The sequence below is a fragment of the Eptesicus fuscus genome, chromosome 15 (genome assembly GCF_027574615.1).
Source record: "Eptesicus fuscus isolate TK198812 chromosome 15, DD_ASM_mEF_20220401, whole genome shotgun sequence".
In the NCBI taxonomy this organism is placed as follows: domain Eukaryota; kingdom Metazoa; phylum Chordata; class Mammalia; order Chiroptera; family Vespertilionidae; genus Eptesicus; species Eptesicus fuscus.
Genome location: NC_072487.1, coordinates 50,230,575 through 50,242,996, shown reverse-complemented (window position 1 = coordinate 50,242,996; position 12,422 = coordinate 50,230,575). Strand labels below are relative to the sequence as shown.

General features: G+C 53.0%; 2 protein-coding genes across 5 annotated transcripts in view; one reads left to right on the top strand and one right to left on the bottom strand.

Annotated features, from left to right (window-relative positions):
* Positions 1-2,746: 2,746 nt before the first annotated feature.
* On the top strand, positions 2,747-4,543 carry FAM166B (family with sequence similarity 166 member B). 2 transcript variants are annotated; one of them, XM_054727126.1, is made up of 6 exons: positions 2,747-2,808; positions 3,164-3,387; positions 3,476-3,684; positions 3,875-3,926; positions 4,002-4,199; positions 4,455-4,543. In XM_054727126.1, the coding sequence occupies exons 1-6, from the start codon at positions 2,747-2,749 to the stop codon at positions 4,541-4,543; spliced, it is 834 nt and encodes a 277-aa protein (XP_054583101.1). The 2 variants fall into 2 exon arrangements, with proteins under 2 accessions (XP_054583101.1, XP_008140155.2); XM_008141933.3 differs by having other exon boundaries at positions 3,476-3,731; positions 4,070-4,199.
* Positions 4,544-4,675: 132 nt separating this feature from the next.
* Positions 4,676-12,422, bottom strand: part of RUSC2 (RUN and SH3 domain containing 2) — a 50,404-nt gene continuing 42,657 nt past the window's right edge. For all 3 annotated transcript variants that reach the window (XM_054727124.1, XM_054727125.1, XM_008141931.2), the window contains exons 3-12: positions 10,023-10,649; positions 9,337-9,522; positions 9,042-9,182; positions 8,174-8,250; positions 7,808-7,982; positions 7,613-7,718; positions 6,871-6,917; positions 5,657-6,473; positions 5,440-5,577; positions 4,676-5,357 (exon numbers count right to left, since the gene is read on the bottom strand). In XM_054727124.1, coding sequence (XP_054583099.1) covers positions 5,156-5,357; positions 5,440-5,577; positions 5,657-6,473; positions 6,871-6,917; positions 7,613-7,718; positions 7,808-7,982; positions 8,174-8,250; positions 9,042-9,182; positions 9,337-9,522; positions 10,023-10,649 — 2,516 coding nt within the window. In that variant the 3' untranslated portion in view covers positions 4,676-5,155. The remainder of the gene's footprint in view (positions 5,358-5,439; positions 5,578-5,656; positions 6,474-6,870; positions 6,918-7,612; positions 7,719-7,807; positions 7,983-8,173; positions 8,251-9,041; positions 9,183-9,336; positions 9,523-10,022; positions 10,650-12,422) is intronic.

The following is a 12,422-nucleotide window of genomic DNA, read 5'->3' as shown; positions in this document are numbered from 1 at the left end:
CACATCCACAGAACTTCTAGAGGCAGGAAAATACATCATTCCTTCTTTTATTGTTGTTGTTAATCCTCACCTGAGGATATTTTCCCATTGATTTTTAGAGAGAGTGAAAGGGAGGGGGAGAGACAGAGAGAGAAACATCAATGTGAAAGGGACACATAGATTGGTTGCTTCCCATACATGCCCCAACCAGGGCTGAGGATTGAGCCTCAACTGTGCCCTTGACCGGAATCAAATCCGGGAGCCTTCAGTCTGTGGGCCAATGCTCTATCCTCTGAGCCAAACCGACGAGGGCCATCATTCCTTCTTGTCCATCTCTATCTTTTTAATTTGTTGTGCATCTTTTTTTAAGAGCAAAGAAACTCTTCCACGACCTTCCCTCATCCCAGACTTCCTTTCATATTGCCAGAATGCCACAGCTCAGGTTAGCCTATCATTGACAAGAGGTACAGGACCAATATGATGGGCTTCGACTAATCAAGACTCATTCAGACTCATTCCTAGGGCTGGCTCCAAGCTTCCCTGAAGTTTCTGGCTGCTCAGTAGAACAAAAGTAAGGTTCCTTCAGGAAAAATGAAGATGGGGGTGAGAATAGGTATGTGGTGTGCAACTAACAGTGTGCTACAGAATCCAAGTGCCCAGGTTGTTAACCTTGACACGGTACTGCTATTCTGGGCTCTCCTCTCAGCTCCCACCCTTACTCTGGTGTGCCACAAGAATTTTTGAAACATGCAATACCTGGCTACTTAATCCAGGGCACTGACCTCTTTTCCCTTAAATTGTCAAATAAAAAAATGACAACAGCCAACACAACAATACATGTCCAATGTGAATGAATCAAAATTATACCTATTTTTTGGGTTGGTTCAGCAAAAATGTGTTTTTTGGCGTGCCACAGAATTTTAGTGATTAGTTTATGTGCCATGAAGTGAAAAAGTTTGAAAATCGCTGCTGTATTTCCTTAACTGTGTGTCAAGTTCCCTACAACTCTAGCTCTAAACAACACATACCAAGGCTGTCCTTGGCAGAACAGTGGGGCACATGACATGTATTCCTTGGGACCCAGCGCTCTTGTCCAATTCCTGAGAGGTCAGTGACCTATGCTTAGTCAGACCAGGCTCTGTCACAGTCTGGGGTCAGGGAGAAGAACAGAGGCTCCTGGAAAGGTGGACTGGCTGGCTTTGCCTGGGCCCCAGAGCTGAGTCCTTTTTTATTTTCATTTTTTAATTGATTTCAGAGAGGAAGGGAGAGAGATAGAAATATCAATGATGAGAGAATCATTGATTGGCTGCCTCTTGCATGCCCCCTACTGGGGATTGAGCCCACAACCCGGGCATGTGCCTTGACCAGGAATTGAACTGGTGACCTCTTGGATCATAGGTCGATGTTCAACCACTGAGCACACCAGCCCGGCCCAGAGCTGAGTTCTAATCTCCATTCCCTCTGAGATCTCTTCTTCCTGGTCTGTACTTCTCTTACAATCTGAATTCTTTTCTTAACATATAATTTGCCCCCTAATCTTAAATCTCAACATTACCCTCATATCTCTGTCCATTGAGCTCCCACAGTAAAAAACAAAACAAAAACCTGTATCCACTGAATTTACCAATCATTCATTGATTTCCCATATGTATTAGAAGCTTAGAGACAACACCAGACAATAGGGAAGGAAATTAAATTTTAGGAGCCGTGTGCCAAGTTCTTTCTCACACACTATCTGACTTTATCCTTAACAGCACCTTGGTAGGTTATGTTATATTAACCTTCATGTTAGAGTTTAGAGAATCCAGGTTCAGAAGAAGTTAAGTCACCTGCTCAGAGAAGGTAAGGTCAGCTCAAGGGCACAAGATATTAGGAGCCCAGGATTGCCTGACCTTCTGTTCATGTTCTTTCCCCTACCCCCCCTCCCGCTACCCCCCCCCCCCAATCTGGCTTCATGGTCTTAATTTTTACAAAACATTTGCATACATTAATTTGAGCCTCACAACAGTGGCAGGGTGACTATGGTATCTGCATTTTATAAACGATAGTGGGGTTTAGAGATAGTAAATGATTTGCCCAAAGTCACGTGAAGCTTAGCTTTTCTGACTCCTACATAGTACACATTCTGCCACCATGCAGTGTGACTAGCAGAGAGTGGCAGGCATATTTGTTGAATGGATGCTGATCCAGATTATAGTAGGTATTCAATAAATGTCAAGTTATACTAGTGAAAATTAACGAGTTCACACTGCCTAGAGGTCTCTAGTTTCCGTTTTCCTCCTGTCACCTCCCCTCTGGGCTCCTCTCAGAGACCCTCTTTTCCAATGAACTCCATCCATCACCTTCAGTCAAGACTCACAAAGAGCAGAGTCCACGTCTCCTCAGGCAGGTGCTCAGATGAGGGTTTAAGAAGGAAGGGTCCTCTTTTGAGATAAAGTTGAAGAGACCTAACAGTTTTCGCTCTCCCACCTCAGGCCTTCCTTGGGTCCCGGAGTGGGGAGGCTGTACTGCCACTCTTCCCTGCCCCCATGTGGCAGGACTGCACTTGTTCTGGGGACCTGTGAGCCTCTGCTCTCAGGTTCTGAGGGCTTTGGCCCAGGCCAGGCAATCATCACACTAGCGCCCCCTCCCCTCTCGCCTCCCTTTGCCCCGCCCCTTTCCTTTGGCTCCACCCCCTGCCCCTGGCTCCGCCCCACAGCCCTGGACACAGGGTAAACAGCCTAGAGCCTCTGCCCAAAGGGAAACCAAAGAGACTGCCTGTGTTCCCATGGCTATGGCCAGCACCTTCGTGCCGGGGCTGAACCCTCAGAAACCTCATTATATCCCGGGGTAAGACTTCTACCCAGAGCACAGCCCTGCGTGCTTCTGGGAACAGGGGTTTAGGGATCTAGGAGTCGTGCACCTGGACCTTGGGGGCCAAGTGGACACACCTGTGCAGGAGGCCCAGGGCTGGGATCTCTATGGTGGAGAGAAAATGAAAAGCAAGGAATAGTAGCTGGGGCTGCCACAAAGCTCTGTGTTGTCTTTTCCATGGTAACAAGGGAGGCAGCGGAGGGAGATGCCTGCTCCAAATATACAACCAGCCGAGTCCAGAAAAGATCAGGGCTTCAGAGCTCTCTGCTTCTGTCTCTGGGGAGGGTGGGCAGGGGAGTCTAGAGATGAGGGGGTGAGTCCTGTGCTACAGGTACACTGGACACTGCCCACTGCTTCGGTTCGGCATGGGCCAGACCTATGGGCAGATGACGGGGCAGCTACTTCGGGGAGCTCCTGGCATAGCCTGGCCCCCTGCCCACCGCACACTTCTGCCTCCCATTCGGCCTCCAAGATCTCCCGAGGTTCCTCGTGGACGCCTGCCTGTCAGGTGTGGGCACAAAAGGCTCAGCTCCAGCATGATCCCTGGGTACACAGGTATGTACACAGAGATAGACAGGTGCCCCGTCCCTGAATGTGTGTCCCTAACACTAACAGAGGTCTTCTTTGCCCCCTGCCCACCCAGGTTTTATCCCCCAGGCACAGTTCATCTTTGCCAAGAACTGCAACCAGGTCTGGGCTGAGGCTCTGAATGAGTTCACTCAGTGGCACGGGGAACCAGGGAGTCAGGAGCTGTCAAAGCAGGTCAAGGGAGAAGAAGTGGAGGAAGACCAAGAATCAGAGCCAAAGCCGAAGCCAGAGCTGGAGGCGCAGGGGGCAGAGCTGGGGCAGGAGGCAGGACAAGTGAGGCTGAGAAGGCTGGGGGGAGCGGGGAGGGTGCAGTGTGGTGGGAGTGGGGAGCTGTACCTCTGTGTAGGCTGGGGACTTGGGCTTGCCTGCCAGCTCCACTCCCTGGGAGCTTGTGTCAGAGCATGGGGGCTAAGTTTGACAGCACCGTTTTTCTTCTGTCAACTCCCCTCACAAGGCTTCCCCCTATTCGATGGATGACGGAGATCCTCACAAGTTCTTCATGTCAGGTGAGGGGAGGTGGTAATGACTAAAGGTGTGGGGAGGCCCCCAGGAGGTCCTGACCCAGAATCCCCACTCCCCAGGTTTCACTGGCTATGTGCCCCGTGCCCGCTTCCTCTTCGGCTCCAGCTTTCCTGTGCTCACCAACCAGGCACTGCAGGAATTTGGACAGATGTGCTCAGAGGGCAAATCCCAGAAGGGTCTCAAACCTCTCCCCCCACTTTCAAGGATCTACCCTCAGAACCTGGGTCTTTTACCTAACTACGGGGGCTACGTGCCAGGTGAGGTTGTGTGTGCGCGCGCATGTGTGTGTGACGGGTGGAGGTGGTTTTGGTAGTTGGAAAGAATAGATTTGGGGACCTCAGGTCATGTAGTTCAGCTTTATCATTGGGCAGAAAAGAAAACTGAGGGAGCAGAAAGTGGGGAATTAGGACCAGATTTTGGAGGACAGCTTGGAGGGTCTAGGCAACTGGCTGAGCTATAAATGGCTTTTCCATGCCACTGACTACATGTGACAGACTCTCTTGACCACACAGGATATAAGTTCCAGTTTGGCCGCACATATGGCCATCTCACCCATGATGCCCTGGGTCTCAGCACCTTCCAGAAGCAGCTCGTGGCGTAGGTACCTGGACTTCAAGTTCTTTCTTCCCTTTTCATGTATCCCAGCCATGCTTTTGGAAGAAAGAGAGGTGGGCTGGAGGGTAGGGGGAGGCACAGAGAGAATGGTTTGGAGGCCAAGCACCTTTTTTATTAATAGGTGTAATAAATAAATAAATAAATACATAAACAGAAGCCTGGGCTGCTCCTCCCTCTTCTGACCACCAGGCACTGGCCACAGCCTATTTACATCTGGGAGCTTAGGGATCTGGCCCTACACTGTCACCCGTCATCCTCACTACCTGGCCCGGGAGCCCTGCAGATGGGCCTTCTGGTCCCCGCCATCCACAGGGACATGCCTGTCTGTACCCATGGAAAGGCTGGCCCAGATGGGCCGGGGGAACCCTGGCAGCCCAGTGCTGCGTCCCTCCCCTCCTTTCCTGGGTGGTCTGGACATGGTCATGGGACAGTTGGGGTGGGGGGGGGTGGGGTGGGGTAATTAATACTGAGCACAGGAATACATGGCCCCAGCTCTCAGTCTGCTCTCTACAGCCAAGCCAGAGGGCTTGGGAGGGACTCTCAGGCTCTGAGTCTGATGGTTATGAGGGTCCCTGAGGCCACCAGCATGCACAGGACCTCAGTTTTGGCTGTTTCCACGAGTTGGACTTGGAGTTGGGGTCAAGGTCACGTAGGCCAGAGGCACCAGGCCAGTGTCAGGGCCACGGCTGCAGCGCAGCCAGTCTCCTCCGGCTGGCCCCAGCACTCGAAGGATATCTCCCTTGTGGAAGCTCAGCTGTCCAGGGCCTGTGGCCAGATGGTGGCACAGTGCTTTTACCTCGCTGGAGAAACAACAAATGGAGGTCAGAGAAACCCCACCCAAAACCAAACCCCGTCCCTAGTCCTTCAGTCCCCCAGGCTCACCATGGAGGCTTGGAGGGCAGGGCTGGAGCATGTGGCTCCTGCAGGCTCTCCTTGGGCTCTGGTTCCCGGCGGGCACCCACTGTCTGCGCCATTAGCTGGAACATGGACTTGTCCAGACTCAGCCAGTCCGAGGGTAGCCTAGGGGTTAGCAGTCAGGGCTTTGTCTGAGCCCTGGCTTAGACCAGGCTCCCCACTGCCTCTATGGGCTGCCTCTCACCTGTTTGTGGGCCGGATCTCTCGCTGAGCCTTTCGGGATCCAAAGAGGTGTCCCCACTTGATGCCCCCAGGTGACGGTCCGGAGGCTCCTTCCTCACTCTCTGCTGGGGGCGCCGTAGACCCCTCTCTCTCCCGACTGTGTCTCAGCTCAGCCAGCACAGAATCAGGGGGGCTCCCCATCCAGAAGGGCCAGCCCCTGTCTCGGCCAAGGGTCTCCTCAGGGGCAGGGCAGGCCTCAGCTCCCTCTACTACTCCCTCTCGGGGGGGTGGCCCCCCACCTCCTGCCCCTTTCTTTTTCTCACTGCTGCCGCCACTGCAGCTATTGTTGCCACCACGGGGGAACCTAGAACCTTCAGTGGAGCCGTCAATGTAGACCTGGGAGCTCTGCATGAGCTGGTACCACCAACCAGCCTGCCCGCTCCGGGCCCTGCCACGCTCGGAGCCCCCAGCTGCCTCTGCCACCTCTTCTGTCTCCTCCTCTTCCTCATCTTCTCCCCCTTCTGGGGCACCCACACCTTTCACCCGTTTCCCATGGGCGGCGCCGTCCATGTCCCCAGGGCCCTCCTGGCTCCGGGCCCGGGCCAACTGCAGCGTTGAGTGGGCGGACAGCAGCAGGTCCTGGGACACGCGCAGCAGTTCCTTGTGCTGCCGCTGCTGCTGCCCGCTCTGCAGCAGCCGGTGCTGGAACAGCAAGTCCAGGCTGAAGGGCAGCAGGGCCAGGGGCTGTAGCAGCAGCAGCAGCTCCTCAAAGAGGCCAGGGCACACAGTATGCGCTGCACTCAGGAAGCCCCACGGCTGGTAGTGGGTCTGGATGATATCTAGGGAGAAAGAGAGAGGGACTGAGCCACACAGGAAAACAGAGCCTGGCCTGGGGTGGCCTTTGAAAGGCACCCTGGGCAGAGCCACTGCATCGGGCTGCGCAGGCTGTAACGTGCTCTTTAGAGGCACCACAGGGTAGGCGGTTCCCGAAGTGCTGCGGTGCATTAACTCCACGGCCTTAAGTGGCAGCCGCGAGTTCAGATGGCCCGAGTGTCCCGCTGACTGCCAGGCTCTACCACAGCCGAAGGTGGGGAAGGACTCTGGTAGAAGCCCAAGCTTTGCATGGTCCCCCTCTCCACCTCTAGCATCTGAAAAGACAGCTGTTGCCTCCCTCTTGAGCCTGTGAGACCTGGCCTATGATGAGTTTGCAAGACAGGGCAGGGTTCGGGGCATTACCTTCGTGGTTATAGAGGTGATTAAACCAGAACTCCAGGGACCGGATGCTGTAGGGAGATAGGTGAAGAGAGTTGAGTCTTATGTGGGCATAGCCAGATCATAAGGTGCAAAGGAGACAGACACAGGGGTCAGACACAGGGCAGACTACAGGTGAATGTCTCCTTTCTAGGCAGGGATGCTACCTGGTTCATTTTATGTCATGTAGTTCTGACAAGCCAGTGAAGATGTAGGGAGGGGGTGAACATGTGGTTCACAAACCAGTCGCTTGCTCCTAGAATGGAGTCACTTTGCACAAGACCCAGGAAGTCGGGGCAGCTCCTGAGTGAGAGTACAGAGCCGAAGGGGATGACCTGGGCCCATGCTTGAGAAAGGAGAATACTATGACACGGATCCCAAGGTGGACTTAGGGTCAAGCAGGATTTGGAAGCACTGCTGGAACTGAGAGGAGCAGGGTTTACAATATCCAGAGAAACAGAACCAGATTAATTTCCAAAGGAGCCAGACTGTGGATTTGTAAAAGCAGGAGCCCATGTTGGTGTCAGTGCAGGAGGATCGTGGGTGTGGCGGGAAAACACTGATCTACTGAGAGGCTGTAGCTAGGTGGAGAGAAGTGAGCCTGCGCTCTGGCAGCAGGTCCCACACAGCCCCCTGTCTGTCTCAGGTAGGGAGCTGCTTCCTCAGAGGCAGCCGCGACCAGGGGGAGGGCTGGTGGCTGCAGGTCTCGCTGCGCCACCACACTCACTTGAGCAGGCCGAGGACGAAGGCGTCGAAGCGCATGGTGTGACTGGTGAGCTCTGGGAATTGGCTGACCTTGTTGTAGAGGCCGTGCAGGACCTTGGTGGATGGGCCTGGGAGGAAGCCAGAGTTGCAGGTCACATGCCCAATCTCTGGGACCCTAAATTCACCCTGGGGTCCCCATCTTGCACACAGCACTTACCTAGTTGTGTAGAAGCCTCGACCACACTCCACGGCATGTTCTTACGTTGCCCGATGATGACATCCAGCACAAAGGCCTTGAGCCCATCCTCCAGCACCGCCCGGACCGCAGGGCACAAGTACTTCAGAACCAGGTGGCCTACATTGGGGCTAACAGAACTGTTCCCCAGCTTTGCCTGTGGATGCAGTAGGGAAGTACAGGGGATCACTGGAAGTCCAACCCTGGTCCTCTCTGACCTTCTTAGCCCTTATGGTGCTTCTTTGTGATCCCCATTCCTAAGAATCAACTCTGGGTCCTAGATGCAAGAGAGCAAGAGAAGGGGAGGGTCAGCAGGTGGAGCTCGGCTCTCCACGGTTTCTTGCCTACCTTCACCCCAGGATCCCGGCTTGTGCCAAAATGGGCCACGATGAGGTCCACTGCAGTGTTAACAGCTTTCACCAGCCCTGCAAGAGAGAATCTGATGTCACAGCTCCATGAAGAGTCCCTGAGCAACTCAGCTGGGACTGAACCCTCCGTGGGAGGAGGAAGGGCTTCCTTACACTCTCTCTCTGTCCCTGGACACGAGTCTCATCAAGGCACCAGGCCCAGGCCACTTCCTGTTTTTCCCGGTTCTCAAGCCCCTCCTGTTTTCACGCCCCAGCTGGGACCCACTTCAATGATTACATTACTGAGACCCTCAAAGTCCTAACTTCCTTGCCATCTTACTCCAATGCTGATCAATCTATCTGTCTTCTCCACTCTGAGACACCAGGCTACTGACTGCTGGATAAAATCCAGGGCCTCTCACACCGGTGACCAACAAGGGCATGCCAAATCTTTACATCATCGCACTGAAACTGCTCTCTCTTATGGTCTCTGATTTGCTAAATAGCTTGATTCCTTGTTAGTCCGTATCTTACTAGATGTTACCATCACATTTACCCTGGCCTCTAGGCCCTGTGGTAACGGAATCCCCCCCATTAGAGCACATGGACGTTTATTTATGACATGCAGGCTCCCTCACTAAGCTCCCGGAGAGAAGAGACTGGAGCCTGACTCCAAAGCATCTGATCAATGACCCTTTCTCACTTGTACACACTCATGGCACATGGTACACAGACTTCTCGCCCCAATGCCTGTGCTACTTCCTTCCTGGCACCTGGAATTCTAAGGTAGGGAGGGCCAGACAGCAGGGCAACAGGCACAAATAGGTAGTGACAACAGAATTCCTGGCCTGAGCTGGGGTAATATCCACCTTTTTTCTGAAGAAGGTCAATGGAAATGGCTTCTGAGTTGCCGTCTGGGGACAGACAAAACTCAGCTGGAGGCTTCTCAGTCAAGGAAAAGGGATCCTGGAAGTCAGGGCAGGTCAGTGGTAACGGCTTCACCATTTGACCTGGAAAAAAAAAGAGAAAAATCAGTCCCAAGAACTCTCTTTCCAACAGTTGCAGCTCAGTTCTGTGCCTTATACCCCGCAGACTGACCCCTTCTCCAGCCCTTCCCAGCTCCGGCAGAGTCTGCCCTGGTATCCTGGGGACCTGCCCACACACCATTCAGCCGGCAGTTCAGGTGGCCAGCAGCACTGAGGGAGCCAGGGAATTCAAAGATGGGGTTCCTTCGGGCCAGCCGAGCTTCCTGTGGCCTTCGGTCTAGGCTCCCTGACAAACCAGGTGGCCCTAGTGGGTTCTTCCTCCTGTATTCCCGCCACTTGAGTGCTTGAGGGGATAGGTGGTTGGCTGAAAGCAGAACAGGTTAGCAGAAGAGACAGGAAAGAATTAGCAGGAGACAGCATTTCATACCCACCCAGGGGGCCCGTGTATAACATGAGGGTTAGGAATACATATTATCCACAGATGTGTTGGGGAAGAACATATATATATATATATATATATATATATATATATATATATATAAATAATTTTTTTTTTTTTTTTTTTACAGAGAGGAAGGGAGAAGGAGAGAGTCAGAAACATCCATGAGAGAGAAACATCAATCAGCTGCCTCCTGCCTCCTGCTCAGCCCCTACTGGGGATGTGCCCACAACCAAGGTACATGCCCTTGACTGGAATCGAACCTGGGACCCTTGAGGCCGCAGGCGAACGCTCTATCCACGGAGCCAAACACGTCAGGGCGAGATGCAAGTATTTTAACCTCAGATCCCAGGCTGGAGTATAAGAAACTATTCAAAGAGGGGGGTGGTGCCAACTTGTTTGGGGGCAGGCTGTGACGCTCATACCGTTATTGGGCCTGGAGGCCATGCAGCCTTCACCACCTCCCCGGGCCAGGCTCTCTGCTCGACTGAGGCTAGATCTCCAGGAGCCCAGAGGAGGCAAGCTTCCTGTTCCATGGAGCCGGTACTCAGCCAAGGTCAGTGTCTTCTGATCCTCCTTCTGGGGCTGCTGGGAGGCGGCAGGCTGGACAGCAGGGCAGGAGAGGCTCCATGGGGGTGAGCTCTCTGTGGCTATGGCCTGCTCCGGGGGAGGGGAGCACGAAGCGGAGGCAGAAGAGTCGGTGCTGAGCCCAAAGGGGCCAGCGCTCCGGATAGGGGAGTAGCTGCCCAGGGGTGACGGTCGTGAGGTTTCTGGCTCAGGTCCAGCTTTCCTGGCACCTCTGTTGGTGGATGCCTGTGACTCCCCTGAAGGTTCTGAGGCAGGGACTTGAGCCGTGGGGGCAGCCAGGGGGCCAGGCTGCTGTGCACGGCTGCAGCCCGACAGGCCGTAGAGCTGGGAAAGGCTGTGGAGGGCCCGGGCCTTGGCCAGCTGTTTGGGGAAGTGGTGCTGGAACACGAAGGGCTGGATGGGCAGCGTGGTTGGCCTCTGCTCCTTGCTGTAGCGGAGGACTGGTCGGCTCTCAGCACCACCCCCTGTGGCAACATGGATGGAGAAGGAATCAGACGGACAGACACTGATACCACATGAGAGGAAGCACAGAAGCAGACAGGAGATGCCGCTCCCTGGGGAAGGGGAAAGAGGTGGGCAAGACCTGGGTTGTAGGAATTGAGTGGGGTTGGGGTAATCCAGGATTGTGGACTATGACACGGCTCCCCCCTTCTTTTGTCAAGCTTTTCCTACTGGATATGAAATGGAACTGTCTTGTATTCTTGGCTGTTCACTAACTCTTCATTTTCTTGACTTCAAAGGTGGGTATATCTGAAGGCTCAATTCTTACATCTCACTTTACACATTCTCCCCCGTATTATTCAAGTTCAGACATTCATACTCCCGAACCCACCTTCCTATGATCCCTCCATCACTCTGCTTTAGGGTTTTGCTTTCATTTAAAATTGGCTATTTTAGAACACTTCATCCATCACCGTTCTCCTGACGACTTCCATCTCTGTTAGGCAGAACTACTGTTTTCTCTGTTTCTAAGGCCCAAAGACTTGGAGTCAAAGCCACAGATTTCCAGGGTCAAGATGTTATTTACCTCAAACTTTCACTCGGCATCCCCTATCTCCATCCAAGTAGGCACATCTCATTCTTGGGCAAATCTAGCCATAATAAAGTATTTCTTTACTTGCAGCCAGAATCAACCTCCTGTCACCCCGCCTCACCTCGCTCCTACATGATCCAGGCATTGGAGCCTCAGAGTGCATATCTGCTCCCTCTACACATTCACATATTCCCGAGAGTGGTCCTCTCCTGCTCTTCCAGCCAATCTTCAGGTCCATGTCCCTCAAAACACGGGGCTCAGAACGAAACCCAAAACTCCAGTCACTGTCTTTGTGCATGGGTGGTGCTTCTAATGAAACACCGCATGCTGCAAATATCTGAACAAACACAAGGTGGCGCTATAGGCAGCCACACGGCCTAAACCCCTGGGTGTGGCTCACTAGCACAGCTCTGTGGCTCAACAACTCTGTGAGGCAGAAATTACATCCTTACTTGACAGATCAGGATACTGGAAACTCAAGAGATTAAGTCATTTGCCCAAGTTCACACAACTAGGAAGTGGCGGAGCTAGAATTCTGCCTAAGCCAGAGTCTGACTTTGGGGCTGATGTTCTCTTTACCACGTTGCACTGCCCATGGAATGGTATCAGGCTGGGCTTTCCTAGCCCTCATCTTTTCCCATCAATTTACTTCGGTGAGTCTTAAGGGGACGTGACCACAACCCCATTAGGGAGGTGTTTCAGAATCACTCCCAGGGGACACTTTCAAATGATACTCTCCTGTCATCCCCGGTCAGTGCTTAGAGAGCAACCGTCGTCACTCTCCCCTGCTCACTAGACTCAGCCATACTGCCTTCGGTCCTTAACATGTCAAGTTTATTAACTTCTCCGAGCCTTTTGCACCTGCTCTTCTTTCTGCCTGAAATTTTCCATCGTTCATGCATCAGCTCAAACACCACCTCCTCAGTAAGACCTTCTCCACACCGCAGCCCCTCTGGACAGTAACTCTCAATACCCTGTTGCCATTTTCTTTTCAGCATTTTTCACCACCAGAAATGATCTTATTTGTTTATTGTCTATTACTTCTTGTAAGGGCCCCAGAAAAGCAGGTTTTAAAAAGCTTTTTATTGCTATACCCTAGTGCCTAGAACACAGCCTGGTACATAGTGGGTAATGAATAAAGATTTGTTAAATGAGTGAATCCCCACTGAACCTTCGGTTAAGGCTAGCCTCACTGCGTCCAAAA